General features: G+C 34.9%; 1 protein-coding gene across 5 annotated transcripts in view; it reads left to right on the top strand.

The window, feature by feature from the left end:
* CNTLN (centlein) overlaps positions 1-27094 on the top strand; it is a 297883-nt gene that overhangs the window by 166114 nt on the left and 104675 nt on the right. For all 5 annotated transcript variants that reach the window (XM_059411596.1, XM_059411594.1, XM_059411595.1 and 2 more), the window contains one exon: positions 19295-19395. In XM_059411596.1, coding sequence (XP_059267579.1) covers positions 19295-19395 — 101 coding nt within the window. The remainder of the gene's footprint in view (positions 1-19294; positions 19396-27094) is intronic.

The raw sequence follows: 27094 nt of genomic DNA, 5'->3' as shown, positions 1-27094 counted from the left end.
TCATTTACAGCTAATTTTTGACATCCAGACCATGCAATATTTTGGGAAACCTGATGTCTTTGAGATGACTAAATGACTAGTATCATGTGGTATTATGTAATCAAATACTACCAAATTTTTTTACCTGTAAGTCGGAGTCTTATTTTATATATTACATGATAACACATGTAACTTTAGATTACGCCTTTTCCATGTAATGATAAACTTTTGAGAAAATGATAGATTATAATGTGTACTTCCAGTTACCTCTTAATGTATACTGTATTCTATTAGTCCTAAATCTGATGCTGATAATAGTCTCTTATCTTAAAAATTCTTTATAGATGTGTCCAGAAATAGTCCCTGACAATTTTTAATAGCATTATTGAAATATAATTCACGATATAAAGTGAATAATCCAGTGGGTTTTAGTGTATTCAAAGAGTTCTAAGTCCATTATCACACTAAAATTTTAGAACATTTTCATTTATCCCCTCCCCTAAGCCCCATATCACTTAGCCCATTTCTTCCACCACAGCCCTCCCTTCCTTAGTTGACCAGTAAGCTACTTTCTGTGTCTATATAGATTTACCGGTTTTGAACACTGAGAAATTCACTAGGTGATGTTATAATTTTTGCTTCAGCTGTCAAGCATAATTTTAAAACTCAAAAGAAGGTTATTTTTAACCTTTTCACTGTTATTCACTTTCGACCTTCCAAGTTCTCTCTCTCTCTCTTTTAAATCATTTTCTTTCTGTTTGAAGAACCTTCCTTTAGACTTTTGTTTAGGGTGAGTTGGCTAGGAACAAATCCTCTAAACTTCCTTTATTTAAAATGTCTTCATTTCAGCGTCATTCCAGAAGAATGTTTACACTGATTAGAGAATTTTAGGTTAGCCACTTTTTTCTTTAGAGCTTAAAAAATATGCCATTTCTGTGGTTTCTGATGAAAAAATATTGTTATTTGAATTGTTGTTCCCATAAAGGGAATACATCCTTCTCTTTAGCTGCTTTCTGTCATTTTTAATAGTCTTTACTTTTCAGAAATTTAATTACAGTATGTCTTGATATGGATTTCTTTTGTTTTATCCTGTTTGGGATTCTCTAAGCTTCTTGAAACTCTACGTTTGTGCTCTTTTTCAAATTGAGGAAATTTTGGTCATTATCTTTTATAAATACTCTTTTCAGCCCACATTCCTTGTCAGCCCCACATTCCTTGTTCCTCTTATTGTGGAACTCTTTTTTTCACGAATGTTAGATGTTTTTAGTATTGTCCTACAGGCCCTTGAGGCTCTGTTCATTTTATTTATTTATTTATTTATTTGCCTATTTTGTCTCTGTTGTTAAAACTGGGTAATTTCTATTGTTCTGTCTTCAAGTTCACTGATTCTTTCCTTTTTCTTTTTCGTTTTTTAGAAGTTAACTTCATATTTTTAAAAATTTTTTTAAAATTTATTTTCAGCGTAACAGTATTCATTGTTTTTGCACCACACCCAGTGCTCCATGCAATCTGTGCCCTCTCCAATACCCATCACCTGGTTCCCCCAACCTCCCACCCCTGCCCTTTTAAAACCCTCAGATTGTTTTTCAGAGTCCATAGTCTCTCATGGTTCACTTCCCCTTCCAATTTCCCTCAACTCCCTTCTCCTTTCTAACTCCCCTTGTCCTCCATGCCATTTGTTATGCTCCACAAATAAGTGAAACTGTATGATAATTGACTCTCTCTGCTTGACTTATTTCACTCAGTGTAATCTCTTCCAGTCCCGTCCATGTTGCTATAAAATTTGGGTATTCATCCTTTCTGATGGAGGCATAAGAACCAAGATGCCCTTCAACGGACGAATGGATAAGGAAGATGTGGTCCTTATACACTATGGAGTATTATGCCTCCATCAGAAAGGATTTTTCCATTTTTCATCTGTCACCCCTGCTGTTGAAGACATTCATTGAGTTTTTATTTTGTTTTTTCAGTTCTAAAATTTTTATTTGATTTTTCTTTATATTACCTATTTATTTGCTGAGACTTCCTTTTTTTCTTTTTTTCAGGATCATTTATAATTGTTCATTGGAGCATTTTAATCAATGCTACTTTAAAATCTTTGTTAAGGGCCTCCTGGCTGGCTCAGTTCGTATAGAGTGCAACTCTTGATCTCAGGGTTGTGAGTTTGAGCCTCATACTGGGCAAAGAGATTACTTTAAAAAAAAAATAAAATAGGGCGCCTGGGTGGCTCAGTGGGTTAAGCTGCTGCCTTCGGCTCAGGTCGTGATATCAGGGTCCTGGGATCGAGCCCGGCATCGGGCTCTCTGCTCAGCAGGGAGCCTGCTTCCTCCTCTCTCTCTGCCTGCCTCTCTGACTACTTGTGATCTCTCTCTGTCAAATAAATAAATAAAATCTTTAATAAATAAATAAATAAATAAAATAAAAATAAAATAAAATCCTTGCCAAATAATTCTGACATGTGCATTATAATCTGGGTGGTGGCATTTTTTTTCTTTTTTTTTTTGGTGGGTGGTGGCATTTTTTAATTACACTTTCTCCTTCAAGTTGAGATTTTCTTTGTTTTTGGTATGATGAGTGATGTTCAGTTGTCTCCTCAACATTAGGGTTATTATGCTTTGAGATATTGGATCTTATTTAAATCTTTTATTTTAACAGATCTCTGATGACATTGTGCGTAAGGAAGAAGGTCAGATCATTACTGCCGGGAAGGGATAGGAATCTTAGCTCCTAACTTGACCCTCACTGACCCGGCATTAAAGGGTGTGTGGAAGGATCGCTCATTACTACCTGATGAGGGTAAAAGACTAGGCTTCACATTTGACCTTTATTGACAGAGATAGCAAGATCACTTTTTTTTTTTTTTTCCCCCTTTTTCCAGTTGTATATGGCTGGAGTAGGGTGGGTATTGTCAATTAAGATTTCTGTCCAGCCAGTTTGCCCATTTCTCAGTTCTTTGGCTAGGGAGAGCAGAATTTCCTTGAGACTTTTTTGTTTGTTTGTGTCCATTGACATTTCTGGGTTGTGGATTTCTTCAGTATCTACTTTGAGGTATTTAGGAGGAAAGAAGAAAGCCAGGGGATTTCACTGTGGCTTGTTCTTCTATTCCTATGGTCCTTTGTGTCTCCTTCTTCTCCCTGCCTTTTAGAGTCTTCTTATATTTGTTTTTAATGTATCATGTTCAGGGTTTTTATATTTAGTGAGTAGGATGAATGGGTATAAACATGGAATTAGAAGTTCTTAACTTGTTTTTCAGTGGACCAGCCAGTCTTATTTTTATGTCATACATTGGCATCTGATTTATTTTTTATTTTTTTAAAGGGTTTTATTTATTTATTTAAGAGAGAGAGGAGGAGCAAAAGCAGGGGAAAGGAAGACTGTGCTGAGCACGGAGCCCAGTGTGGGGCTTGAGCCCAGGACCCTGAGAAATCGTGAATCAGTCAAGTCAGTCATTTAAGGGCTTGAGCCACCCAGGCATCCCTGGCATCTAGTTTAATACTTACTCCTTACTATTTAGGCTAGAATATATAAAAGCTTGTACAGCTACCTGGAAAACAGCGTGAAGGTTCCTCAAGAAGTTAATCATAGAGCTACCCTACAACCTAGAAATTGCACTGCAAGGTATTTACCCCAAAGATATAGATGTAGTGAAAGAGGGGGCACATGTGTTTCAATGTTAATAGCAGCCTTGTCCACAATAGCCAAACTGTGGAAGGAGCTGAGATGCCCTTCAGCTGATGAATGGATAAAGAAGATAGGGTTTATATATACAATGGAATATTACTCAGCCATCAGAAAGGTTGTACCCTTTCTGATGCATACCCAACTTGTGCATCAACACAGATGGGACTGGAGGGGATGATGCTAAGTGAAATAAGTCAATCAGAAAAAGACAATTATATGATTTCACTCATATATGGAATATAAGAAATGGTGCAGAGGATCATAGAGTAAGGGAGGGAAAATTGAATGGGAAGAAATCAGAGAGGGAGACAAACTATGAGAGACTCTTGGGGTAACTGGGTGATGGCTATTAAGGAAGACATGTGATGTGATGAGCGCTGGGTGTTATACACAACTGATGAACCATTGAACACTACGTTAGAATCTAATGATGTACTATATGCTGGCTAATTGAATTTAAGTTAAAAAAAGGCTAGAATATATAAAAGTAGATGTGCTACTAAAACTACTTTAAACCAAGTTTGAATCGTACTTCTAAATCCAATCATTAATGTCAAGTTAACTTTTCAAGATCCTTGTAAAAAATTGTGTGGCAATTCTTTTTTTTTTTTAATTTTTTTATAAACACATAATGTATTTTTAGCCCCAGGGGTACAGGTCTGTGAATCGCCAGGTGTACACACTTCACAGCACTCACCACAGCACACACGACCGCTATGTCCATAACCCCACCACCCTCTTCCTGTGTCGCAATTCTAAGTCAGTTTATAAAATATGTCAAAGGAAATGATGCTACCACCAGTGTATACTATGGTGTTTCTTCCATTGAGTACAGTCAGAAGTATGTTGCTGAGACTGTGAGGACTTGAGAATTTTTTTTGCATGGAAATAGTTCCTATAATAATTCAGATATTATACTTATATATCTACTTACGATATCAGTGATGTTTTAACAAAAGACCAAGAACTGCACAATCTATGAACTAATGAATTAGCTTGTTCCCATAGTATTTGTCTAACAAATATTCATATATTTTTTCATTCATTTACTGTTTAAACAGTACAGTTTAAACAATACTGTTTAGAGAATATAGTTCAGGGCTCCGCGTTAAGCTAGGGACATATATGTATACGTATATGTATATGTATATGTATATCCATATACAATGTGTATCGACAAAGAATAATTTCTAACTCTAATGAGATTTCTTTTAGGGCCATCTGCCATGAGCCCATGAGATAAAACCATTTGTTGGGTTGCTAGATAGTAAGGCAGGGAAACCTTTCAGAAAGGCAAGGCTCCCTCAGCTTTTCCACTTAGTTGAGGATGTTGTCTTACCGTCATTAAGTCAGATTTATGAACCAACAAAGTCATGTTAACATTCTCCTAAGTGAACAGATTAACATTTTCCTAAATAAAAACATTAGTATAAAAATATTTGTGTACATTATTTCTCAACAGTGATATAAAACTATAAAAATAGACTCAGGTGCCACAGCATATTCAGCTTCTCTTATATTGCAAATCCAGCACATTCTTGCTAGAAACCCATGAAGTCAAGGAGGGTGTGCTGACATCCATGGCAGGTTTATCTGTATCTCTGGCGAAATAAATCAGGAACTTGCAGAGGTTGGTAATTTTGGTCTTTTTATATTAATGCATAGAAAATCCAGCATCTGAGCACTCTGCTAGGTACAGGTGAACACAGAGAAATAATATGCCATCCTTTTTCTTTTATCAGGAACTCATATAGATGAGCAGGGAAAACAAGCAAAGGTGTGATAAGAGCAGTAATAAGGCGATAGTAGTGGCATAACACAGGGAAAATGGCATTATGATTTGTCCATTTGCCCAAACCAGAAACCTAGGGGGTTTTAACAGACTCATCCCTCTGTCTTACCTCCTTATAATAGTCTTAATGATTCCATATCACAAATATCTCTAAAATATATCTACTTCGTTCCATTCTTACTATCAATGTCCTTGTCCAAAATACCATCATATCTTTCTTGCTCAAGTAGAATAAACTCATAAATATCCCTCTACACTCACTCTTACCCACTTGAATCCATTTTCCCCCTAATGCTACAGAGTGATCTTTTAAAAAAATACATTTATGAACATATTTCTCCCGTTTCAAAACTTTTAGCATCTTTCCATTGCTTTCAAAATAAAAACCAAATTCTTTATAGAGCACAATTGAACAATTTGGCCCACTTCTTATCCTTTCTGTTTCACTTTTGTTTCTTGAAAATCAGTATGAGACTACAAAATATTCGCAAAGAATGACTGATGCTTTTCCTACTTCATGCTGAAAATCCTGGTTGGTGAATTTGTCAATGAAGGTAGAGTTGGGGTCAATAGTAAAGGAGTCTAGAATTCATAATTTAAAAATTCAGTTTTATTTTATAGAAGGAGAGAATTTTAAACAATATATCATAACTAAGGTCTTCTTTAATTTCGTGATCTTTTGATCCTTTTTCCTTAATGATAAAAAGTAGACAAGCTATAGCTCGGTAGCATTGCACAGGATGGAATACCTTCTTTGTTGGGTTAAGTGTTAAATATACGCAGGCCGTGATTTCAAATAATATTTTATAAAATCCAAATAATAATTTCTAAGGAGCTAAAATCAAATTATTATGGTAGGAAGTTCAGTTATTTTTCTTTCCTTTGGCAAATCAAGACTCTCTGTTTTCTTAAGCACAAGTATTTTTCCATTTGTAGAAATGAGGATTTTAGGAGTTCAATTTCTGTAACATGAGTTGGAAATAAAATCCTCAAAAATATGTCTGCTAAATCATGACATACTTTGCAAACAAATGTATTTTTGGATAACCATCAGCATTGTATGAATTAACACGTTAGTTTTATTTTATTTTATTTTATTTTTTTAAAGAGAGAGAGAAAGAGAGTATAAGTGGGGAGGCAGAGAAGGAGAGAATATTTTATTATTATTTTTAAGATTTTATTTTTTCATTTGAGAGAGAGTGCCCCTGTGAATTGGGGGGAGGACAGAGAGGGAGGGAGAGTGACAGGTGTGAAGCCTGAGGCATGACTCAGTCTCCTGACCCTGAGATCAGGACCTGAGCCAAAACCATATCGGAAGCTTAACCAACTGAACCACCTAGGCACCCCATGTTTTATTTTAAAGTATACAATTTAGTGACATTTAGTGTACTTGCAATGTTTTTTTTTAAGATTTTATTTATTTATTGGACAGACAGTGATCACAATTAGGCAAAGAGGCAGGCAGAGAGAGAGGAAGGGAAGCAGGCTTCCTTCTGAGCAGAGAGCTGGATGCAGGGCTCAATCCCAGGACTCTGGGATCATGACCTGAGCGGAAGACAGAGGCTTTAACCCACTGAGCCACCCAGTCACCCCTGTTTTTACAATGTTGTGTAGCCATAATCTTTATCTGATCCAAAGAATTTTCATTACCCCCAGAAGAGACCCCATACCCAGTAAGCAGTCACTCCCAATCTTCCCATGTCCTTCTTCCTCTAACTCCTCAGAACCCCGAATCTGCTTTCTATCCCTATGGATTTACCAAGTCTGAATATTTTATATTCAGACGCATCGTAAGGTATGTGACCTTTTGCATTTGGCTTCTTTCATGTAGCATTAAGTGTTCAAGAGTCATCCACATCATAGTATGTATCGTGTCTGTCATTCCTTTTTACAGCTGAATAATAACCCACTGTATGTATATACAATTCATTCATTCATTTATTGATGGCCATTTGGGTTGCTTCTACTTTAAAGATACTGTGAATAGTGCCACTATGAACATTTATGTACAAGTATTTATTTGAATACCTGTTTTTAGTTCTTTGGGCTATTATACCTATAAGCAGAATTGCTGGGTCATGTGGTAAGTCTGTGTTTAACTTTTTGAGGAACTGCCAAACTGTGTTCCTAGTGGCTACATCATTGTATACTGTCACCAATGATCTACAAAGATTCCACTTGTTCCACATCCTTGTTAACATTTAGTATTTTTTTCTTTCTTTTTTAAAGAAATGATAATTTTTTATTTTATTATTTAATTATTATTTTAATTTATTTAATTTATTTAATTACTCATACTAGTGAATCTGAAGTGGTATTTCATTGTGGAATTGATTTGTATTTTCTTAATGACTAATGAGCATCTTTGCATAATTTTATTTGCCATTTGTGTTTCTTTGGATAAATATCTATTCAAGTCTGCCATTTTAAAAAATTGGGTTCTCTTTTTGTATTTGAGTTTTAAGAGTTCTTTACATATTGTTGTTACTAGACATACACAAATATTTTCTCCCATTCTGTAGGTGAGCTTTTTCTTTTCTTAATGGTTTACTTTGATGAACAGAAGTTTTTTTAATTTTATGAAGTTTAATTTATTTTTTCTTTTTTGTTTTTTCCTTATGCTTTTGGTGTCATGCCCATATAACAATCACCAAATCCAAGATCATGAAGACTTACCACTATATTTTTTTTTATACGTTTTATAGTTTTGACTCATATTTAGATCTTTGGCCCATTTTGTTAATTTTTTAAAATTTCATGGGAAGTACGTATACAGCTTACCGCTTTTACATGTGTATATCAAGTTGTCCCACATATTATTTTTTATAGTTTTGAAGAAGAGGCCGTATGATCATATGGAAGAGTTATAATGTGATGAATAATAAGATAAGAATTTAAATGTATCAGTCCAGGGACGCCTGGGTGGTTCAGTTGGTTAAGCAGCTGCCTTCAGCTCAGGTCATGATCCCAGCGTCCTGGGATCGAGTCCCACATCGGGCTCCTTGCTCAGCAGGGAGCCTGCTTCTCCTTCTGCCTGCCATTCTGTCTGCCTGTGCTCGCTCTCTCCCCCTCTCTCTCTCTGATAAATAAATAAAATCTTAAAAAAAAAAATGTATCAGTCCTTGAGAAACCAATACAACGTGAAACACTACAGGCTGTCATAAGCCAAGTGCAAATGAGAATGTGAGTTCTGGGATATTAGCGTAATCAAGGGTTGTACACATTATCAGTGTCTGTTGAAAGGCACTGGATTTCAAGGCTACATGGTAATGAGTTTTGAATCTTACTTACTTTTAAAACTGAAAATCAGAGACAAGAAATTTAGCCACTGATATTGGAGACATGAGAAGTAAGTAGATATACCAATTAAGTCTTCAGGGACAAGAGTGAGAAGTTTCAGAACAAGATCAGCATGAAACCTAACTCACTGCTGAATTAGAGCCCTAAAGCCGAGGGTCCCTCTTCTTCCTCTTTTCTATCTCAAGAATGTTTCAGGTGTGATGCAACTTGAGTCCTCTAGATAGGCTTTTAGGATACACTCATGATTCTGTTAAAGGACCAGGGCCTGGAAGCAAGTAACCTATTATAGCTAGTAAATAATATGTGAAGAAAAGACTTTTAAACTATGGAGTTTTATAATATTAGTTACATAGGACTGAATCTATGTAACCCTTTGTATTGTTGTGCTTTCACTTGTTATTTCAGTAAATACACTGGACACTGGAAATAAAATATTGAGCAGAGCACACATGCTTCAGCCTCATAGGGCTTCAGCTTTATTGGAGGACACAAATAATAATCAAAAAGCACACAAATAATTCCAGATTCAGGTTGATATGAAGATAAAGCTCTGCTTTGTCTTCCCAGGTTTCTACCTTCCCTGATTTTTTTCCATTTTTCCTCTCTGTCTTTCCTTCCCTTCCATCTGGTTAAAATATAGAATAGTTTATACTTTTATTTGTGGTGTTATCAACCCAAGTTGCCCCCAATATATTTTTTATTGTGGTAAAACTTACATAACATGAAATTTAGCTTTGTAACCCATTTTTAGGTGCAGAGTTCAGTGCCATTAAATACACTCACATTGTTGTCCTGCCATCGCCACCATCCATATTTAGAACTTTTCCTGTTCTCAAAATGAAACTCTGTCCCCATTAGATAATAATTCCCCATTCCCCCTTCTCTCAGCTCATGTCTTTTTCTCCTTTTGTCCCTATGAATTTGCTGATTCTAGGCATGCTATGTAAATGGAATTATACGGTATTTTTCTTTTTGTGTCTGGTTTATTCCATTCATCATGTCTTCCAAGTTTTTCCATGTTGCAGTATGTATCACAATTTCTTTTTAAGGCTGAATAATACTCTGTTGTGTGTATATACCACATTTTGTTCATCCATTCATTTGTTGATATTTAGGTAATGATTATATTTTTCTTGTATTTTTATTTTATTTTACTATACGGTTAAGAGTGTTAGTTAAGAAAAAATATTTTATAACTATTGGGAGATAATTCACTGAAGTAAATGACAAGTATATTTTGGAGTTTATTTTCTAACTCTTGAGATTAACTTTTGATGTTGATATACTGTTTTCATATATTTGTGACCATATACATATAGTATTTGTTTTTTTGAGGTCATCTGTCTTTGTCTGTTCAGGCTGCTGTAATAAAACACCACAGACTGGGTGGCTTATAAGCAACAGAAATTTATTTCTCACAGTTCTGGAGGCTACAAGTCTGAGATCAGGGCTCCAACATGGTCTGTTGAGGACCTTCTTTTGTGTTGCTGTCCTCATATGACAGAAGGGGCTAGGAAGCTCTGTGGGGTCTCTTTTTTAAGAACACTAGTCCCATTCATGAAGATTTCACCCACATGACCTAAGAACATCCCAAAGGTCCAACTTCCTACCACCATCATTCTCTGGAGGTTAGAATTTCAACATGAATTTTAGGGGAACACAACACCAGGTCATAGCACCAAGCATATAGTCTTTTTAATTTAATTGCTGGCTTTGTTTTCATTCATTTTAGTTTCAATATATGTACAATTTTTAAAATTACTTAAAGAATCACATAGTATTTACTTAAAGAATTACAAAGAATATCTTAAATGTTTAGTGAATAATCATTTGATTTTTTTTCTGAAAAAAGATTTCAAAATGACTTTCTGCAAGTGTATTTTGTCATAATAACAGTCTATTTTAAAACATCTTTTCTTAAAAAAAAACTGGAAGTATCACAATTTCAGACTTCCAAGTTATTACAAAGCTGGAGTAATCAGATCATGGGACTGGCACAAAATTAGACACATAGATTGGAGCAACTGCTGGCTGTCTCCATCAGTAGATCATGTGACTTTTGATCTTGGGGTTTGAGCCTTGTCTTAGGCATAGAGATTACTTAGAAAAAAAGAAAAAGAATACACACAAAGGTCAGTGGAACAGAATAGAAAACCCAGAAATAAACTCACAGTTATATGGTTAATTAATCTTCAACAAAGATGAAATGAATATTCAATGGGAAAAGGACAGTCTCTTCAAGAAGTGGTGCTGGGAAAACTGGACAGCTACATGCAAAAGAATGAAACTGGACCACTTTCTCACACCATACACAAAAATAAACTCACAATAGATTAAGGAGCTAAATGTGAGACCTGAAACCAAAAAATCCTAGAAAAGAGCACAAGCAGTAATTTCTCTGACATCAGTCATAGCAACATTTTTCTAGGTATGTCTCCTGAAGCAAAGGAAACAAAAGCAAAAATACTACTGGGACTACATCAATTTGAAAATCTTCTGCACAGCAAAGGAAACAATTAAAAGGGAACTTACTGAATGGGAGAAGATATTTGCAAATGACCTCTCTGATAGTATAAAAAAAAAAAAAAGAACTGTTTCAATTTAACACCCAAAATACAATCCACTTAAAAAATGGGGAGAAGGGGTGCCTGGGTGGCTCAGTGGGTTAAAGCCTCTGCCTTCAGCTCAGGACATGATCCCAGAGTCCTGGGATCAAGCTCCAGATTGGGCTCTCTGCTCAGCATGGAGCCTACTTCGTCCTCTTTCTCTCTGCCTGTTTCTCTGCCTACTTGTGATCTTCATCTGTCAAATAAATAAATAAAATCTTAAAATAAAAAAAAAAGCCTGTTCCAAAAAAAAAAAAAAAATGGGGAGATGACATTAACAGACATTTTGCCAAAGAAGCCATCAGATGGGTAACAGACCCATGAAAGATACTCAACATCACTCATCATCAGGGAAATGCAAATCAAAACTACAATGATATACCACTTCACACCTGTCAGGATGACTAAAATAAAAAATGCAAGAAACAAGTGTTCTGAGAATGTGGATAAAAAGGAACCCTCATGCACTATTGGTGGGAATGCAAACTGGTACAGTCACTGTGGAAAACGGTATGGAGGTTCCTCAAAAAGTTAAAAATAGAATTGCCTTGTGATTCGTTAATCCCACTACTGGGTATTTATCCAGAAAATACCAAAACACTAATTCAAAGGGGTATGTGCCCCCCACAGCTATTGCTCCATTATTTACAATAGCCAGGATATGGAAGCAACCCAGTGTCCATCAACAGACGAACTGATAAAGAAGGTGTATATAAATTTATATAAATAATAAATATATTTATATACCATACCTTCTTTATCATATATTCTATATATAGATATATCTGAGATATATACACACACACACATATATAATGGAATAGTAGCATGTGTGTGTATATACACGCACCTTCTTTATCAGTTCATCTATTGATGGACACTTGGATTGCTTCCATATCTTGGCTATTGTAAATAATGCTGTAATAAACATAAAGAAATGCAATAAATACATAGAAATATGTGAGATACACACACACACACACACACACACACACACACACCCCAAAAAACCAGAGTATTACTCAGCCATAAAAAAGAATGAAATCTTGCCATTTGCAATGATGTGGATGGAGCTAGTGAGTAGTATGATAAACAAAATAAGTCAGTCTGTTGGCCGTGGGCTGACAGAGACTTTTTTAAGGAGAGAAATGAGCCTTATATTAATTTATGTTCAAGTGTAAAAAAATAATAGTGGTAAAACTTGATCTGCTACAAATTGGAATTTGAAATAAGCAAACTGCAGTGTGGAAGAAAACCTAACAGATGAAAGTGATTTATCAGAAAATGAAAAAGCAAATGATAGTTGATCAGCTATTTTTATTTTCTTTAAAGAAAAAATTTTTATTATGTTAGTCACCATACAGTACATCATTAGTTTTTTTTTTTTTTTAAGATTTTATTTATTTATTTGACAGAGACAGTAAGAGAGTAAATACAAGGAAAGAGAGTGGGAGAGGGAGAAGCAGGCTTCCCGTTGAGCAGGGAGCCCAACTCAGGGCTCCATCCCAGGACCCTGGGATCGTGACCTGAGCCAAAGGCAGACTCTTAATGACTGAGCCACACAGGCGCCCCTGCATCATTAGTTTTTGATACAGTGTTCCATGATTCATTGTTTGTGTATAATACCCAGTGCTTCATGTAATATGTGCTCTCCTTAATACCCCCCACCAGGCTTATTCATCCCCCAACCTGCTCAGCTATTTTAGAAAGATGGACTAAACTTAAAGCCAGAAACTACTGAAAAATGTTGAGGAATCTTTCACAGAAGAACCAAGTGAAGTATTTTCATATCCTGATTTTCTCCCTTCAGTACTCTGGACTTGCAGAAATTAGCCCTCTCAAAATCTGAAAATTAGAAGGCAGCAGTGGAACCTCCGGAAAGCTTTACTGAACATTTGATAACTCATTTACTGGAAATGTTGGTTGCAACATAGAACTGTACAAAAAGAGAGGTCTGGACTACAAATCAATCTTTTGCATGCTGTGCTTCACTTAGTAAACTATTCAATTCAGACGATTATTCTTTTGTTGTGATTGTTTCCCAGTACAATTCCATCATTAATAAATGCTACAATTGAAATTTAAAAAACCCTAAGACAAAAATTGCACTCTGAAATATATTTTTAGGTCCTTTTTAAATAAAATGAATTAACATACATGAATAGGGTTTTGCAGTATTTTTGTAATAATGAAGAATTAGAAGCAATCTAAATGCCTGTTAGTTGATAAAAGTACATTATAATATATTAATATAATGTGGTACTATAGTACATTTAACATGGGTAAATTGGATCTACGTTTATCAAAATGGAAATGCATCAAAAGCAAAAGCTGCGTTAAAAGAAGGAAATTGATTAATATTATATCATATATATCATAGTATATATTCTCTAAAATATAAAATTTTAAATCACATAATAGTACAATTTTATAGATATATGTGTGTGTATACATACACACATGTAGCCACAGTAATAGTTATATATAACTATACACACACACACATAGTATTAAAGCATAAAACAAATAGACACACCAAATTAAATAAGGAACCTGGTTATTTCTGGGGAGGGAGGAAAGGTCGAATATTGTAAGAGAGAACATTATTTACAGAACATTTTTTTCACAAAAATAAAGCTTTGAATTAAATATGACATTAATGTTTTTAAACCCAAATGTTTGGCACATTAATGTTGGTTATGTTACTCTCTGTACTTTTGTTATGTTTAAAATAGTCTTTCTGTTTTCAAAGATCCAGTAAAGCCACTTCTAGTTGAAAACACTAAAGAGTTCTTACATATAGGCACATATGTTCACTATAGCATTATCGATAATTATGGAAAATGGAAAACAACCAAAATAGCAGATGCTATAGTTATATAGCCAAAAGTTCCAAGAACTTCAATATAAAGGAAAATTATTTTAATTAATATAATACACCATATTTTCAAACCATACACAAAAATCGATTCTAGATGACTGCAGGCCTAATTGTAAGAATGAAGTAATAGAGCTTTTATTTATTTTATTTTTTATTTTTGGGGGGAAGGAAAGAGAAGAAAGGAGGGAGAAGGGGCAGAGGAAGAGAGAGAATCTTTAGCGGGCTCCACACCCATCTCAGAGCCTGATGTGGGGCTTGATCTCACAACCCTGAGATCATGACCTAAGCCAAAATGAAGGGTTGGATGCTTAACCAACTGTGCCATGAGGGGCCCCATGTTAAGTAATAGAGATTTTAGTCAAAAACACAGAACATCTGTTTGTATAATAGACAAAGGTTTCTTAAAACAGATTAAATATAAACTAAAAATTGATAAACTGGACTGTCTTAAACCCAAGAGCCTCTGTTTATCAAAAGATGTCATTAAATGACTTAAAAGAGTGAAAAAAGATATTTGCAGTATATATGTTTACCAGAGGACTAGCATCCTGAATATCTGAAGAATTCCTATGAAAAATTAAGTAAAGGTAGAAATAATAGAAAAATGAACAGAACACTTGAATAGATATATCATAAAAGAACACATCCTGAGGGCCAATGGATATATGAAAAAGTGCTCTATTCAGTTTGTCTTTTTCTAGTTTTAGTAATTGGGAGCTTCATTGTAGATCTTTTTGTTTCTTTCTATTATAAAAGCATTTAGTGCTGTAGAAAGCCACATAAGCATTTTGTTAGCCCCTCATATTTTTGAAATGTACTTTAATTTTTTGGAATTCAAACTATTTTTTATTTCCTCTTGGAATCTTTAGAGAAAAAAGGTTCTGAAAGTTTTAAGTTGGGGTATTTCCTCAGACATCTTTCTGGTATTGATTTCTAATTTAATTTTATTGCGGCCAAAAGAGACTTCTAATGATTTAGATCTTTTTAATTTTGCTGAGAATTGTTTTATGGTCCAGCATGTGGTTTATCTTAGTGAAAGCTCCAAGGTATTTGAAAACTGTTATTAGAATGTTTTCTATTAGGTCAAGTTGTTTCATAGTGCTTTTCAAATAATCTGTATCCTGTTTTCCATTCACTTTTACTGTTGATTGCTGAAACAGGTGTTTTTAAAATCTCAGTTTAAATGTTTTCAGGTTTTTAAAAACACTGTTAGTGCATGTTTCAAGTATCCTTTACCAGAGACTTGTTTATCCCTACTCATTAGATGTCCCTTTTGAAATCTTTGTTGAATTCTCCTGGTGATCAACAAAGATTCTCCTCTCAATCTGGCTGGTCCAATCCTAGGTAAATTCTGGGAATAGTTCCTTTAAGGGCTCCTGTTCTCTGCCTGTCTTGTTTAATTTGGTCCTGCATATATGCAACAGAGTGTTTCACTGTAGAATCTAAAGAATGCTTATGCAGATTTCTGTAGCTATTTCTTTTTGTAAATCTCTTCTCTGGGAACTATGTGCACCAAATTCCATCATTACAGATTTCCCAAACTCCAGTCTCTTTTTCTTCATCTCAGCAAAGCCATTGTGTTTTTCTTGGGACCCCTCTCCCTGCATTGTGGTCTGGAGAATGGCTCCTGGCAGAAATCTCAGCTATCATAGGGCACTCTTTGTTAATTTTCTTTCTGTTTGGGGTCACAGTTCTCTGCTGCCTGTTACCCAGCATCTAAATGCAGTTGTTTCATATAATTTGTCCAGTAAGACGTAGACTTTGAATTGTGGTCCTTCACAGTGTCAGAAACAGAATAGGTGGGCAGTAAGTCAGTCAGTAAATAGCCAGTGATCATCCTGTAGAAGGGTGCCGACTCTGGCAGCCCCTCCTCCAAGCATCCATTAAGACATGGTTTGTTGGTGCTTAGTTTGACTCAAGAACAGTTGGTCTCTAATATTCATGTATACTTACTAAGAGTAGGGACAGTGTCCATGCTTTCAAGACAAAACAAAACAAAACAAGCCATAAGTATAAAATACCTCTAAATAAGCAAGAAATAACATTTCCAACAAAAGTCTGTGTTTGGCTACATTAATGTTCTGAAAGGTGGGGGAAAACTAAGTTTGAAATAAGCTACAGCTGTTTTTTTCTTCGTTGGGGCCATCTTATTTCAAAATGTTCTGTGTTCTTAGCTGAATAAAGCACGAACCTAGTCCAAACTTAATTGCTGTGTGGATAGGTGTATGTGTGTGCATGTGTGTGTGTGTGTGTGTGTGTGCTCCTCCCATCAATCTGGAACCTACCTGAAAAACTGCAGATATAATCGTAGAATCCAAATTTTTTAAAATCCTTATGTATGTGTATGTATGTTTATATTAAACACATAAGTATACACACCAAACTGTAAACATCAGTTTTTCAAGAAATGAGTGAGGAGGGACGCCTGGGTGGCTCAGTGGGTTAAGCTGCTGCCTTCGGCTCAGGTCATGATCTCAGGGTCCTGGGATCGAGTCCTGCATCAGGCTCTCTGCTCAGCAGGGAGCCTGCTTCCCTCTCTCTCTCTGCCTGCCTCTCCATCTACTTGTGATTTCTCTCTGTCAAATAAAGAAAATCTTAAAAAAAAAAAAAAGAAATGAGTGAGGAAAAGCAGAGACTACTTGTTTTTTAATATTTATATTAAGTATAAATATAAAATATACATTTCTTAAAGTATTAATGTAATAATTGAATAATTTTTATAAAGTAAAATATAAAATTATAATAAAATATAAATATATTTCTTATATTGTTGAATACATGACAGTTTAGACCTGCTGTATCTTCCTGGGTAAATCATTCCTTTATCATTATGTAATGACCATCTTTATCTTTAATATTTTTTCTTAGTGTATATTTTATTTTTTATGCTTCTTTAAAAAATCCTTCTCTTGCCTTAGATTGCATGCATTTATTCATTTCTTTTTTTTTAACCTCTCCTGATTTGTAAATTTTATATTTGTTTTCCATTCTTTAAATGCTTTTTCTTGAAATTATACATCATTTATTTGATGAATTGGCACCTTTTTCCTCTCCAACAATACAGGGGTCTTAAAATACTATAACTCTGATCCTTTCCTTGATCTTATATCATTTTGTTCAGAAATTTAATTCTACTGTATTCTGTCTCTGCCTTCATTTGGATACTGTTATATTGACTTTACGTGATAAGTGCTGGTTTACTTCCAGGTACATGTTTATAGATATCTTTTCACCATCACTGTTTACCTAAAATATATTCTTTAATAGTTCTTTCATCTAAGATCTATTAATAGTAAACCTTTAAATGTTGAGGATATTATTTTTCTTCTGACCTTTCTTGTTGCTGTGAGAAGGCTCTGTCACTCCGAAGCTCTGTATTTGTTAAGTAACATCTCTTCTCAATATGGATGATTTGAAGATACCCTCTTTTTCTGTGGTGTCCTGCATTTACCCTCTGTATAGTTTTATTTCTTCTGTTTGCAGTTTGATTCTCTTAATCTATTAATTCACATTTTTTTCATCAGCTCTCAGTTTTTAGCCGTTGTATAAAAAAGATTTATTTATTTGAGAGAGAGAGAGCATGTGCACAGGGGGAGGGAGGAGCAGGGGGGAGGGGAAGAGAGAATCCCAACTAGGCTCCATGCTCAGTGCAGACCCCTGTGCAGGGCTTGATCTCATGACCCTGAGAGCATGACCTGAACAAAAATCAATGAGACATCCATCTCCTTGAATAATTTCTGAGATGCTTTTTGGGCTTCTCATTCAAATGACTTTATATATTGTTACGATTTTCCTTCTTTTTATTTCTCAGTGTTGTCTTTAATTTTATCAGTTTCCATTAGCTTTTTCTGTATACTGTTTAACACATTCGTTGAGTTTTCGGTCAATTATTGTTTTTAAAAATACATGTTTTGTCCCCTTTTTTCCTTTTTTCAACATTTTTAAAACTCTAATTCTATAAAAACTCATTCTGAATTGTTCTGTTATTTTCATTTCCCTATTGTACATTCTCTCATTTTGGCGGGGTGTTATTTAGATTGTCATTCATGAACTTATTTATGAGCTTATATAATTATATGAATTATATATTGAATGAACTTATTCATATAATTGTTCTTATCTGCAAATTTAACTTTTTTGAGTTTTATTTTCTGTGGTTCTTTGAGTTGTGGAAGCCTGTCTGTAATGGATGATTGTGTCTGTCTGAACTCTCCATCTGCCTGAACTCTCCAGTAGACACTGGCCATGAACCAGTTTTTACATTAATGTCAATTCTTTAGATCTCTGCAAATGTATGTGGCTTGATTTTGGAACCAGTTAGCCTCTTTTTAATGAAACTCCAGCCAGTTAAACTGCGATATTTGTGTCATACTCAGCAAATTTTTGTCTCCCATCTTGCTGCAATTAGCCCAGTTTTATCTCTCAGCCATAGTCTTGGGCATAAACTTCCATCCCCATTCAGGTCTGAAGGTCTGAGGTCTCCATGGGTGATATTTGATCCAGTCTCTCATTGTGGTAGTCAATTCCATTTTACTAGTCAGGGTTCTTAGTCTTTTCTTGGCATCTAGAAACATACTCTTTCTGCTTTCAGTATTTGTATTAACATTACATACCATGATTTTTACGTGGTATATCTGTGTGTCAAGAAGTGGTTGGTTAAGGGTACCTGGCTGGCAGTCAGTATAGCATGTAATTCTTGATCTTGGGGCTATAAGTTTGAGCCCCACAGTGAGTGAGAGAGTACTTAGAAAAAAATCTTAAGGAAAAAGGTGATTGGGTAACTCAATACCTTATTTTTTTATTGTATAATCTATGTTTTAAGTAGCATGTTTACTTAGATAAATTTAAAAATCACTTAAGACATTTTACTTCCCAGATTCTCATTAAAATTCAATTTTAATTGTTAGGATTTGTTAATAGTGGTATATTTTTCTTTTATTTTACTACTATCTAATTCATATTTTCTTAAATATATTTACTATCTTTATCTGTTTGCTATATTATTCCTTAACTTATACATTTTAAATAATCGCTTATTTTGTTAATTTTTTATAGGATGAATCTTCAAGAAGAATTGGATAAACTTAAAGTACTTGTATCTGTTGATAAGGCAACAATACAAGAATTGAATATGTGTCTGGCAGAGAAGAGAGAAGGTACATTTTCTTGTGAGACTAAATACTTATTACAGGCATTTAAAAATATCTAGTTCTTGATGTTTTGCTTTCAATTTCTTTTAAGAATCTTATCCTTCATCCCCCTCTTTCTACTGCTTTACTTATTGATATGTCATTAACATTTTTACCTTACATGAGAAAATCAAATAGAACACCTAAAAATCAGCATTATAATTCATTAAAAATTCTAAAGAGATACTTGATAAGAAGAAAAGATGTTTGTTTTTCTATTCATTGGCAAGGTTTTCCTAGTTGTTTTTTCAAAGTTGCATAAATTATATAGTTATTATAATCAATATTAATAATTCATTTGTATTTTCATTTGATATTACATTTTTCTGGAACTCATTTAGTTCTCATCTGTTGTCCTAGAATCAAAATTATAGAGTTAGGGGCATCTGGGTGGCTCAGTGGGTTAAGCCGCTGCCTTCGGCTCAGGTCATGATCTCAGGGTCCTGGGATCGAGTCCCACATCGGGCTCTCTGCTTGACGGGGAGCCTGCTTCCCTTCCTCTCTCTCTGCCTGCCTCTCTGTCTACTTGTGATCTATCTCTGTCAAATAAATAAATAAATAAATCTTTAAAAAAAAAAAATTATAGAGTTAAAAGGAAACCTGGAGATCTGTAAATCTGCCACCTACTAACCACTAGCCTAAAATTGTTTAGTAAAAGGAATATATCTGTTCCAATTGAAGGGTTATTCCTTGGTTAAAATCAAGATAACTGTATTTATATGAGACTTCAGTCCATACTGTAATACCTCATTAGAAAAAGTAAGTAAGTTTGATAGGACAGAATTTCTTCCTATTTTGCTTCACTATAGCTGCATTGTTACCACTGTAATTTTTAGGTATTGACAATTTACAATAATTAACTTAAAAATTTATACTTAATGTTTTCATATACCGCTCATCTGCCCATTTTCCCAATTACTATTGTTGTTCCATTTGCTCTTAGTTAGGTCACTGGTGATTTATCAAAGCCAGTGTTTGACATCATCTATTTTATACCACTGATTTATATCATATTTCAAGTTGACTGGTTTTCTGAAACACTGGTTTCTGAAACACTGGTTTTCCTTTGTTTTACCTTCTACCACTCTACCATGCTTGCCTCTGTTTTCTCTGATTCTTCCACTGAAACTTCCTTCCATTTATTCCTAAGATCTAAGATTTTATCTTTAGTTTACTTTTCAAGAATAATAACTTTATTGTTCCTGGAAAAAATACACACACTTAGAAATAACTCAAACAATAAGAAAGACTAAAAAAGACATAGAAAAACATCCTAATTCACAAACACTTAAAAATCCAAATTTCAATCTTAAATAATTATTGAATCAAACATCTCTCAATACTTATAAAGAAAGAAGCATAGTTAGATAAATTGTGGGAAAAGAAACCATAATGTATGCTACTTTTTATTTTAATTTTTATTTATTTATTTTTTAAGATTTTATTTATTTTTTTGACAGAGATCACAAGTAGGCAGAGATGCAGGCAGAGAGAGAGAATGGGAAGCAGGCTCCCCGCTGAGCAGAGAGACTGATGTGGGGCTCAATCCCAGGACCTTGAAATCATGACCTGAGCTGAAGGCAGAGGCCTAACCCACTGAGCCACCCAGATGCCCCAGTATGCTGCTTTTTAAAAAGATACATATGTGTTATTTTGTTTGGTGCCAACCAAATAAAAAGAAACAGTTGTAAATATGAAGGACTGTTGAACTTTAGGTAAATGTTTCATTACTTCAGTAAGTATTAATTTCTAAAACTTTCCTCCAAGATTAAAAAGAAAGGTTAAAAAAACATTGAAGATGCAATTACTTTGTATTTTTAAAAGTATATATTTCAATTTCAGGGCATGTTAAAAATTAATTCTTTGCCATGCAAGATGAAAATAACAGTTGTTTTTTAAAAAAAAGAAAATTATTTTGTTTCCCTTGCATCTTTAGTCTTGTTCATATGGTAACAATGATATGGCCATTTTTACAGTCTTATTTTTATATACAATGGACTCAGTACTCACCACATTTTTTAAAGCCATAGGCTTTTTATCCATGAGTTCTTTATTTTTACTTTTGGTTAGCAAGATATAACCAAAACTTTTTTTTCCCCCCAAAAGAAATCAAAATAGCCATATTTGTAAGAATTTAGATGTTTGAAAATTGTTTCAACAGTCTTTATAGTCAGTGAATGAATTGGCTGGGTATAGCTTTATCATTTCACACTTTTTTTCCCCCTCAGAACTTTCTAGATACTACTCATTTTTAAAATAGAAGGTTACTACAGAGGTGTATTATGTAGAGGTGTCAGGTTTTCCTTCCGTCCTCTGCCTCACTCCATTCTTTGGATGTGACTTGCTTTTTTTTTTTTCTTAATTTTTTATTTTTTATAAACATATATTTTTATCCCCAGGGGTACACGTCTATGAATTGCCAGGTTTACACGCATCACAGCACTCACCATAGCACATACCCTCGCCAATGTCCATAACCCCACCCCCCTCTCCAAAACACCCTCTCCCCAGCAACCCTTAGTTGGTTTTGTGAGATGAGTGTCACTTACGGTTTGTCTCCCTCCCAATCCCATCTTGTTTCATTTATTCTACTCCTACCCGCTTAACCCCCCATATTGCATCTCCATTTCCTCATATCAGGGAGATCATATGATAGTTGACTTTCTCTGATTGACTTATTTCGCTAAGCATGATACCCTCTAGTTCCATCCACGTCGTCGCAAATGGCAAGATTTCATTTTGTTTGATGGCTGCATAGTATTACATTGTATATATATACCACATCTTCTTTATCCATTCATCTGTGGATGGACATAGTTTGGCTATTGTAGACATTGCTGCTATAAACACTGGGGTGCACGTGCCCCTTTGGATCACTACGTTTGTATCTTTATGGTAAATACCCGGTAGTGCAATTTCTGGGTCATAGGGTAGTTCAATTTTCAACATTTTGAGGAACCTCCATGCTGTTTTCCAGAGCAGTTGCACCAGCTTGCATTCCCACCAACAGTGTAGGAGGGTTCCCCTTTCTCCGCATCCTCGCCAGCATCTGTCATTTCCTGACTTTGTTAATATTAGCCATTCTGACTGGTGTGAGGTGATATCTCATTGTGGTTTTGATTTGTATTTCCTTGATGCCGAGTGATGTTGAGCACTTTTTCATGTGTCTGTTGGCCCTCTGGATGTCGTCTTTGCAGAAATGTCTGTTCATGTCCTCTGCCCATTTCTTGATTGGATTATTTGTTCTTTGGGTGTTGAGTTTGCTAAGTTCTTTATAGATTTTGGACACTAGCCCTTTATCTAATATGTCATTTGCAAATATCTTCTCCCATTCTGTCAGTTGTCTTTTGGTTTTGTTAACTGTTTCCTTTGCTTTGCAAAAGCTTCTTATCTTGATTAAATCCCAATAGTTCATTTTTGCCCTTGCTTCCCTTGCCTTTGGCAATGTTCCTAGGAAGACGTTGCTGTGGCGGAGGTCGAAGAGGTTGCTGCCTGTGTTCATCTCAAGGATTTTGATGGATTCCTTTCTCACATTGAGGTCCTTCATCCATTTTGAGTCTATTTTTGTGTGTGGTGTAAGGAAATGGTCCAATTTCATTTTTCTGCATGTGGCTGTCCAATTTTCCCAACACCTTTTATTGAAGAGATTGTCTTTTTTCCACTGGACATTCTTTCCTGCTTTGTTGAAGATTAGCTGACCATAATGTTGAGGGTTTATTTCTGGGCTCTCTATTCTGTTCCATTGATCTATGTGTCTGTTTTTGTGCCAGTACCATGCTGTCTTGATGATGACAGCTTTGTAATAGAGGTTGAGGTCCGGAATTGTGATGCCACCAACTTTGGCTTTCTATTTCAATATCCCTTTGGCTATTCGAGGTCTTTTCCGGTTCCATATAAATTTTAGGATTATTTGTTCCATTTCTTTGAAAAGAATGGATGGTATTTTGATAGGAATTGCATTAAATGTGTAGATTGCTTTAGGTAGCATAGACATTTTCACAATATTTGTTCTTCCAATCCAGGAGCATGGAACATTTTTCCATTTCTTTGTGTCTTCCTCAATTTCTTTCATGAGTACTTTATAGTTTTCTGAGTATAGATTCTGTGCCTCTTTGGTTAGGTTTATTCCTAGGTATCTTATAGTTTTGGGTGCAATAGTAAATGGGATTGACTCCTTAATTTCTCTTTCTTCTGTCTTGTTGTTGGTGTAGAGAATTGCAACTGATTTCTGTGCATTGACTTTATATCTGACACTTTACTGAATTCCTGTACAAGTTCTAGCAGTTTTGGAGTGGAGTCTTTTGGGTTTTCCACATATAGTATCATATCGTCTGCGAAGAGTGATAGTTTGACTTCTTCTTTGCCGATTTGGATGCCTTTAATTTCCTTTTGTTGTCTGATTGCTGAGGCTAGGACTTCTAGTACTATGTTGAATAGCAGTGGTGATAATGGACATCCCTGCCGTGTTCCTGACCTTAGAGGAAAAGCTTTCAGTTTTTCTCCATTGAGAATGATATTTGCGGTGGGTTTTTCATAGATGGCTTTGATGATATTGAGGTATGTGCCCTCTATCCTACACTTTGAAGAGTTTTGATCAGGAAGGGATGCTGTACTTTGTCAAATGCTTTTTCAGCATCTATTGAGAGTATCATATGGTTCTTGTTCTTTCTTTTATTGATGTGTTGTATCACATTCATTGATTTGTAGGTGTTGAACCAACCTTGCAGCCCTGGAATAAATCCCTCTTTGTCGTGGTGAATAATTCTCTTAATATACTGTCGAATCCTAATGGCTAGTATTTTGGTGAGAATTTTCGCATCTGTGTTCATCAAGGATATTGGTCTGTATTTCTCTTTTTTGATGGGATCCTTGTCTGGTTTTGGGATCAAGGTGATGCTTACCTCCTAAAATGAGTTTGGAAGTTTTCCTTCCATTTCTGTTTTTTGGATCAGTTTCAGGAGAATAGAAATTAGTTCTCCTTTAAATATTTGGTAGAATTCTCCCGGGAAGCCGTCTGGCCCTGGGCTTTTTTTGTTTGGAGATTTTTGATGACTGTTTCAATCTCCTACTGTTTATGGGTCTGTTCAGGTTTTCTATTTCTTCCTGGTCCAATTGTGGTAGTTTATATGTGTTTCTAGGAATGCATCCATTTCTTCCAGATTGTCAAATTTGTTGGTGTAGAGTTGTTCATAGTATGTTCTTATAATTGTATTTCTTTGGTATTAGTTGTGATCTCTCCTCTTTCATTCATGATTTTATTTACTTATTTATCTCCTCTTTCATTCCTTTCTCTTTTCTTTTTGATAAGTCTGGCCAGGGGGTTATCAATTTTATTAATTCTTTCAAAGAACCAGCTCCTAGTTTCGTTGATTTGTTCTATTGTTTTTTTGGTTTCTATTTCATTGATTTCTGCTCTGATCTTTATGATTTCTCTTCTCCTGCTGGGTTTAGGGTTTCTTTCTTGTTCTTTCTCCAGGTCCTTTAAGTGTAGGGTTAGGTTGTGTACCTGAGACCTTTCTTGTTTCTTGAGAAAGGCTTGTACTACTGTAAATTTTCCTCTCAGGACTTCCTTTGTTGTGTCCCACAGATTTTGAACCGTTGTGTTTTCATTATCATTTGTTTCCATGAATTTTTTCAATTCTTCTTTAATTTCCTGGTTGACCCATTCATTCTTTAGTAGGATGCTGTTTAGTCTCCATGTATTTGGGTTCTTTCCAAATTTCCTCTTGAGATTGAGTTCTAGCTTCAGAGCATTGTGGTCTAAAAATATGCAGGGAATGATCCCAATCTTTTGATACTGTTTGAGACCTGATTTAGGACCGAGGATGTGATCTATTCTGGAGAATGTTCCATGTGCACTAGAGAAGAATGTGTATTCTGTTGCTTTGTGATGGAATGCTCAGAATATATCTGTGATGTCCATCTGGTCCAGTGTGTCATTTAAGGCCTTTATTTTCTTGTTGATCTTTTGCTTGGATGATCTGTCCATTTCAGTGAGGGGAGTGTTAAAGTCCCCTACTATTATTGTATTATTGTTGATGTGTTTCTTTGATTTTGTTATTAATTGGTTTATATAGTTGGCTGCTCCCACGTTAGGGGCATAGATATTTAAAATTGTTAGATCTTCTTGTTGGATATATCCTTTGAGTATGATATAGTGTCCTTCCTCATCTCTTATTATAGTCTTGAGCTTAAAATCTAATTGATCTGATATAAGGATTGCCTCCCCTACTTACTTCTGATGTCCATTAGCATGGTAAATTGTTTTCCACCCCCTCACTTTAAATCCAGAGCTGTCTTCGGTTATAAAATGAGTTTCTTGTAGGCAACATATAGATGGGTTTTCTTTTTTTAATCCATTCTAATACTCTGTGTCTTTTGATTTGGGCATTAGGCCATTAATATTCAGGGTAACTATTGAGAAATATGAATTTAGTGCCATTGTATTGCCTGTAAAGTGACTGTTCCTGTATATTGTCTCTGTTCCTTTCTGATCGTGACTTGCTTTTGCTATGTGAATTTTTAGTTTGTGCCACTTGATGTTCAAAAATTAAACAAAATGATATACGTCTTGATATACTTTGTTCTGAATCATATATTTGGATTATCCAGTAATTTATAATTTGCCAATTAAGATCTTCCTGTATTACAAGCTAATGTATTTTTGCATATTCCATTTTTTTATACTCTAATTCAAGGATATCAGTTGTCTTTATGTTTGGGTACTTTTCATCTGGGTTTTGTGTATATCTGTTTAATTCTTTAGTCTTTATCTTTTTCTTCTGCATTCAGTTTATTTAAAGACTTTCCTTCATCAATATTTCAGTTTTGAGTGCTCTCCTTCTATCTCTCTATACATACACACACACACACACACCCACACAAATATTTTCTTCCCTTTGTTCTTTCTGATATTCCTAATATTTCTATTAAATCTACAGTGATAATTTCCGATTCTTAATTTATTGCTTCAACACTTAAATTCCCACTTTTTTTCCTTTGTCTTATTATTGATTTTCTGAGCTTTTTTATTAAATTCAGGTTTTTGACAAGTACTTTTCTTTCTCTGATTGTGTTGTCTTCCAGACTGGATTTTAAGTCTGTATTTTCTTAAAGGTTCATTTCATTCCACCTACTAGAGAGTGTTTCCTATTCTGGAAGGGGTGATCACAGAGATTTACACTAATATTTGGCTTTACATGACACCAATCTGGTGGTTCTTATCTTAACTAAGAACAACTTCTGCTGCTCTTTATTCCCTCGTTTAGATCCCAATATACATTTGGAGTCAGTTTCTATTTTCCTAAAGGACTTCCTTTAATATTTATATACTGCCCAACTGCTGGTGATGAATTCTTTCAGCTTTTATATACCTGTAAAAGCAATCTTTATTTTGTCTTCATTTCTTTTTAATTTTTTATTTTTTGTATACATATACTTTTATCCCCAGGGGTACAGGTCTGTGAATCACCAGGTTTGCACACTTCACAGCACTCACCAAAGCACATACCCTCCCCAATGTCCATAATCCCACCCCATTCTACTAAACCCCCTCCCCCCAGCAACCCTCAGTTTGTTTTGTGAGATTAAGAGTCACTTATGGTTTGTCTCCCTCCCATTCTCATCTTGTTTCATTTATTCTTCTCCTACCTACTTAAGCCCCCAT

The sequence above is a fragment of the Mustela nigripes genome, chromosome 9 (assembly GCF_022355385.1).
Source record: "Mustela nigripes isolate SB6536 chromosome 9, MUSNIG.SB6536, whole genome shotgun sequence".
NCBI lineage: Eukaryota > Metazoa > Chordata > Mammalia > Carnivora > Mustelidae > Mustela > Mustela nigripes.
Note: the sequence above shows the minus strand (reverse complement) of the source record. Positions and strands in the feature narration are given on the sequence as shown.